Source organism: Phragmites australis, chromosome 14 (genome assembly GCF_958298935.1).
Source record: "Phragmites australis chromosome 14, lpPhrAust1.1, whole genome shotgun sequence".
Classification (NCBI taxonomy): domain Eukaryota; kingdom Viridiplantae; phylum Streptophyta; class Magnoliopsida; order Poales; family Poaceae; genus Phragmites; species Phragmites australis.
The window spans coordinates 20,354,341-20,360,998 of NC_084934.1; the positions used below are offsets into that span (position 1 = coordinate 20,354,341).

The following is a 6,658-nucleotide window of genomic DNA, read 5'->3' on the forward strand; positions in this document are numbered from 1 at the left end:
GGAAAAATAGTACAATAGTTGTAGATCTTATCATAGTTTTGAAAGAGATGAAGAAAATGACACATTGTTGATTGGCTTTGGTCTTTTATTATGTGATGATCATTTAACTTGATTTAAGTTTTATAAATAGAGTGACATAAGGAAAGAGAGCACGCTGCAATCAAGGATGACGCGTAGAGAGTATGTTGATTATTAATTAGTTAATCGATTGTGACTTTCTATATTATAGGAGATGAGAAGAGACGGTGACTAACTTTGATCGTGAAATATTTGATCGTGTAAGATATACGATAGATATTGTTCGGATCTACCATAACTCGTATATTTTATAGGAGTATAGAAATATAGATTATTATAGAAGATATATATTGATTCTAATTATTAGATATAGATGAAAATAAATAGTATATTAATATCTTTTAATGTTGATAGTGTCTATTACTTGTAGGTTTTCAAGTTGATTGGAGGTTTACAAACAATTAAGAATGAATGAGATGAGGACTAACTTTAATTATGAATCATTCGATCGTGTAAGATATACAATGAAGATTATTTGAATTATCATAACTTATCTAATTTATAAGAGTATAGATAAGAAACAAGCTATACCAAACCAAACATGTCATTTTCTAGCATAAACAGAAATAGCCAAGTTACTAAAGTCAATCAAATGTATCATTTCCTACACTACTAAATCCAATCGTTACAGACAATCCATATCCTTTCATACTATCGTACAAAAATAGCAAGACAGCTTAGCTTGTCTTCAAGCTCTAGGAACTTACCTCACGTCTAGGCATATCTCCATCACCAACTAGAGACCGTTTCAACCAAAACTCATCCCTATAAATACACCCAAGTGCGCTCAAACCAAATCAAGCAACACAGTACATACAAAAAGAGCTCAAAAACCCAACGATGTCCATGCCACCCCATCACATCCAACGGCCAAAACTAACCCGCTTGACGGCCCCCTAAATTTCGCCCAAATAATCCACCACCGCCACTGCCAAATCCCGTATTTTAAAATCAAAATCCAAGGCTCGCTTCCCCTGGCTTCGGCTCCCCTTCCTCCTCCGCATGCCTCCTCCTCCTCCTCCCCTCCACTGGGTCACTGCCAGGTAGGCCCCACCATGCAGCAGCTGCCTCCCCCGGCCCCTGCCGCCGCATCCTCTTCCTCCTCCTCGTCGTTGTCGCTGGTGTCTCGCGCGCGCACGGCGATCCACTCCGCCGCCGCCCGCGTGCTCACGGACATCAAGGCCGACCTCCGAGGTACGCTACGCACGCCGTCACGCGGGCCCCCCTCTCCCTTCCTCCGACCCGATGCTCCGCTCGGGGTCCGAATCTGATGAGCTCCCGGCGGGGATCGGTCGTGGTGGGGTGCAGATGCGGACGGATCCGGCGGGCACAGCAGGGCGCCGTCCCCGAGGACGTCGCTGGATCGGGAGGCCGACGCGGGCGCCACGGGGCGGACGTCGGACGTGAGGCCGCCGTCCCCGCGTGATGAGGTACGGGTTCTTGTCATTCCGATAATCGAATTGGCCGCTGCTTCGTGTGTGGAATCGTTCGGTCCGGTGCTCGCGGTGAGGTCAGGGCGTGAGAGCCGTGCGGCGTGGTGGTGGATTGCTGGTACGTGGCGACTGACGAGACGGTGAGTTCGTCGTGTCAGGGTATTGAGTTGGTCAACTTGAGGCGGAAGTGTTGCTGTTTGAGGCAATTGAGCTGTTAGCTAGTGTGCGTGGCTCTGTTTCTGGCAGCGGCGCATAGCATAGTAGTGAAGTTCTGAATTGGACAACCGTGGGGGTTAGAAAAGTTCAGACCTTTCTTCTGACATGTGGAGTTGGGGTTCTAATTCACAATTGAGTGGAGCTTTCTACTCTGGTAAATCGGACTGAAAATTGAGTTTCTGGGAACAGTCAGGACGAATATGCGATTCTCTAATTACCGCTAAAACCATTTGTTTTCCATGTTCACAAAAGGGTTGTTTGTTCAATGCTTAAATTTCCAGTTTGTGACAGTAAACACAAAGTAGCTATTGAAATAGCTGCATCTTCACGGAATCACGTAAGCTACTCAAATCTTTGTGCTTCCAGGTCCTACAAATAACCCCCTCAGGGGATGAGGATTGCTCCAACATACTACCTGAGTCTACTTCTCCAACAAAGCTGACCTTTCCTCCAGCTTCCATGGTTAAACAACTGGTAGCTGCCATTGAGTAAGTTTGTGTTCCTTCGCATAGTTATGTTATCCAGCATTTCAGTTCGCCCACCCATTAGCAATATGTAGTATGCAAAACAAATAGAACTCTGTCTAAAATAAGTGTCATACCATATTAAATTTCCCACTCTTATAATGTTATTTCTCCACTTAATTTCTAGATCACATTCAGTGCTGCAAGCAAAGCTGCAACATTTTTCATTTTGCACGTCCTATGAACTTTCTATTTATGTGAATGGCTTCATTTACGCTATTTTGAATACCGTATATGGGAATTGTACAAAAATGTTTTGCTCTTGTAGAAATGGAAAAAATTTCAAGTCAATGAGTGATATGAGGTCTACTGGAGACCAATTGCTGAAAGAGAAGGGTGGCTTGAGCTTGTCTGTTGTTAAATCACTTGTTCGCCGTGAAAAGGAGGAAAGATTGAGTTCTGAATATGTTGGCAATGAAGAAACACAATCTTTGATGTACTCCCTGTTCAAATTAGGTATGCTTTCACTTGATGTGCTCAGGATGTTAAGAAGTTTGCATTGTTATTTTGAATTATGATGCATAATTATCTTTTCAGAGGAACAGTTTCAACATGACGGAAGCCAATGTAACCCAGAATTGCTTCATTCAACATCTCTGTCCAAGGATCTCCATGGTGCACCACCTGAAAGTTTTGTTCATGAACTGGCAGAGGTTATCGGCAGCATTAGTTCTGTGCACAAGATGGCATTCTTTTGGCAATCTGTAGTTCTTGAGGTGAGTGTTATGCAGAATCCCCCTTATAGTTAGGAAACACACATTGTAATCAATGTATCTTCGAAATACCGTTCGGAAACACTACCTTGTAATTGATGTGTCTTGGCAATACCAAACTGTTAAGATGCATAAGGTCATTACATGTGACACACAACTATTTTTGACAATAAGACAAGCAAGATACTGACTTATTAGATAATCAAACTAAATGTAAACACCACAATTTTTTTCCTGGTCTACATGCAGTTGAGAAAACTATGGTCCGATTGGCAACCGGTGCCTCGAATGCCACTGGATGCTGCTCCGGATTTGAATTCTTGTTTACTACATCAGGAGATACAAGTCATAAATTGCTGCATTGCCAGGAAAAAGCGAAGAAAAGCAGCTAAAGAGTCGCTGGATTCCTTGCTAAAACGGGCAAGTATTGATAACTCAAATCCCAGGTTTTCAGTTGGAGAGTCTCCTGATAACGAGATGTATGCAAGAGATAGCACTGGAGATTATGTTCTTCGACTTGGTGCTGATCGTGTATCTGAGAACTTAACATTGCTGGAAACCGGTGAGCCTATCTATTCCCCAACACTGCAGGTAAGTGCTCAGATGTTTTTCCAGACTTTTAGTTCTTTTTTTATGATGCTTCCTTTCATTATTTCTGGACTTGTCACAATCTATTTCAGGAAGGTCCCATCATGACAGCAGAGCTTATAAAAGAAACAGAGGAGCTTGTCTTACGGACAGGAAGGTATTCCAAGATTTCTTATGTGCAACCGTGCTGCTAGGACACCACTAGTCAAATCTAAGACAATAATTCAATACTGATCCAAGTAATCCATTTCAGTTTTAATTGGGTATCAATAACGGCCTCCTTCTGCAAATAGGATCCTTGTGCAATGCCATCCTATATCTCCATTTCTGTCACAAATATTATTGTTACTTTTTAAGTAATAAAACACTGTTTCTGATGCTTTATTTATTTATTTATTATTTCTCAGTCTTGGTGCTGGATGCTCTCAACTTCTATCAGATATGCAGGCTTTCAAGGCAAGTTCAAAGATGTTCTTCTCAGAGAATACAAGGCTGTTAGACTAAACCTAAACAAGAAATTTCCTTTTCATAACAGGCAGCAAATCCAGGATGTGTCCTGGAAGACTTTGTTAGATGGCACTCTCCACCTGATTGGTCTGAAGATTGTGCTGCAAGCAGTACCACAGTAGGGGAAGGTTCATCTAGACGTGGTCGGTTAAGTGATAGAATGCAAACAAAAGGTGATAACTGAGACTCTCTGTCTCTCTCTCCACATGCGCGTGGGCATGCTTACTTATGTGCTACCATGTATCCTAAATATTTTCATTTGATGTGGTGTGGTTATCTAGAAGGAAACTTGTGGAAGGAGTTGTGGGAGGCTGCAAAATCTATACCTGCTGTTGAACAGACTCCTATTTATGATGAAGATTTAGCAGTGTGAGTACAAAATATATTGGTGAATTGTTGTGTTGAATCTTGACATCACTTATAAATTATAATGAAACAATATAACCTTGCAGGGAGAGCATCTTTGATGCCTTGGAAGTTATTGAACCATCAAAATTGTTTGAGCAGCTACTTGCTGTCATTGTAAGTTCAATGCTCGATCTTTTTTTCTTTCCTATGCCGCTTTTAGCTAGCTTTCAAGTATGGATCTGTTTATCTTAGGACAAATGATAATGTCTGACCGATTGCTATTTGTGAATACCAGCTTTCTGTATGCTTTGTTGCAGCAGAATCGATTCTACCAGCAGATAACAACCTGTCAAAATTATTCTACAATTGTAAGGACTACATTATTGGCATTTACGAAGATGACATGTCAAAAGAGAAGCTAGATGAGATCTGCAAGGTATTCTGCTTAGGTTTATCCATCCGGTAATTATGTAACTGCAGTTGTAGTATAGTATGAACATACGGATGCCATGCCAGGTGTACGAGACGATGGAAGCCATAGTAACCCACCCTGAAGAAGCTCTCCAGATCATGGACCAACCTGACGAAAAGTCTGTTGAAAATAAAAACCGCTTCAAGCTGAAGCTCAACTTTATTGGCAAAGACCGCCCGCCACTTTGGAAGCGTGCACCAAAGGATGAGAAAAAGACGTCTCCAAAGGATGAGAAAAATACATTGGACGAAAAGAACACAAAGATATTCTCGAACCTTTTTGACAAGAAGGTCTCCATATTTTCGAAGAAGAATGTGAAATCATCAGAGGTGCTGCCGCCACCACCAACCCTTTCATCTGCACTGGGACCATTTGATGAAAGTGAGTGGACGATTTTGTAGTTGAAATTCCTGTATAGTTCCTTTGTACAACTTGTAGAGAGGTGCTCCCAAGATGTCGGGAACAAGCTTAAGCTGTAAATACTCATCAAATTCATTGATCGTTTTGAAATAAACTAGCAAAGTGAATATTTCGATGCACTTCCTGTGAACTCATGCTAAAGTCGAGAGTGCTAAATAGTTACAGTGCAGTTCATGCGACCTAGATCGATGTTACCGGGCTTTTGTTCTTGTTCTCGATCTAGATAGCAATGTGCTACTGGTCCAGTCATTCTGTGCTGAAACCGTTTCACAAATGTCAGCATCCTTTTGATCATTTTATTAACCATTAAACCCAAATTAGATCCACAAAGATTACAGGCCAACTTTCTCTGCGGGGAAGTTGAGACGGCTGATCATGTTATGTTTGTCTGCCCAGTGGCCAGGTTCATTTGGAATCTGCTGGGAGATGTTTTTGGCTGGGCAAGAGCTCCTGCAAGCCTCCAACAGGTCACTGACCAAGTGCCCAAATGTGGTGGTGCTAAAGAAAACAGTTCTCTGTTACCAATTCTGGGCGTGAGCTGCCCGGGCACCATGGATAACCAGGAATGACTAGTAACCCGGGATGTAATGGCGTTCTCCACAGTCTCTGTTGGTTGCCACTAGACAAGCAAGAGGGGCGCCCCCAAGATCAAGGTGGTGATGAACAAGATCTGAAGCAAACTACGCAAGTTACAGTCGATTGAGGCAAGACTCCCTGCTGGGATAGGATGGAGTTTCTGATTATTACTGTTATTGTGCCTATGCGAGGTTCTGTTCTACTAACTTATTGTGTTGAAAATTCATATGCGAAGCACCTCTTTTTTTCATGCTGCAGGTAAGGGGAGGGGAGTTAATAGGATAGGGCGATCTTAAAGCGCCTGGTCCTGACGGCATGCCGTCAACTTTTTACAAGAGATTCTGGGACATGGTGGGAGATCAAGTGGCCGTCAACTTTTTACAAGAGATTCTGGGACATGGTGGGAGATAAAGTGGTTAAAGAGGTGCTTTCTGTGCTCCGAGGAGGGCCTGTGACGGAAGGATGGAACAGGACAACAACCGTCCTTATACCAAAAGTACCTAAACCGGAAAATGTAAGACTTACGTCCTATCAGTCTATGCAATATGTTATATAAGATGGTTTCAAAAGTTTTGACCAACCGACTTAAGTAGATATTGCCTGATGTGATTTCCCCATCTCAAAGTGCTTTTGTCCAGGATAGGCTTATATTGGATAATATTCTTATTGCATCTGAATTGACATGCTATATGAGAAACAAGAGTGTCGAGGGTTTTTTTCTTAATAATATATCTGTAAGAATAACGAGTTGTCTTCATGATTTAGAAATCGAATAGGAGACGA

At 42.2% G+C, this 6,658-nt stretch overlaps 1 protein-coding gene across 1 annotated transcript; it reads left to right on the forward strand.

Moving 5' to 3' along the window:
- Window positions 1-868: 868 nt before the first annotated feature.
- Window positions 869-5,418, forward strand: LOC133891235 (uncharacterized). The gene is made up of 13 exons (XM_062331946.1): window positions 869-1,272; window positions 1,387-1,508; window positions 2,094-2,215; window positions 2,520-2,707; window positions 2,789-2,967; window positions 3,214-3,555; window positions 3,645-3,709; window positions 3,960-4,012; window positions 4,092-4,232; window positions 4,341-4,428; window positions 4,512-4,581; window positions 4,703-4,843; window positions 4,924-5,418. Exons 1-13 carry the CDS (start codon window positions 1,134-1,136, stop codon window positions 5,278-5,280), a joined length of 2,007 nt encoding a protein of 668 aa, XP_062187930.1. The 5' UTR covers window positions 869-1,133; the 3' UTR covers window positions 5,281-5,418.
- The last annotated feature ends 1,240 nt before the right edge of the window (window positions 5,419-6,658 follow it).

Bases quoted from the DNA above. Each gene is read 5' to 3' on its own strand.
- LOC133891235 (XM_062331946.1), top strand. From the start codon at position 1,134: ATGCAGCAGCTGCCTCCCCCGGCCCCTGCCGCCGCATCCTCTTCCTCC. The intron at 3,556-3,644 runs GTAAGTGCTCAG...AATCTATTTCAG, and splicing joins TCTATTCCCCAACACTGCAG to GAAGGTCCCATCATGACAGC. The intron at 4,429-4,511 runs GTGAGTACAAAA...ATAACCTTGCAG, and splicing joins TATGATGAAGATTTAGCAGT to GGAGAGCATCTTTGATGCCT.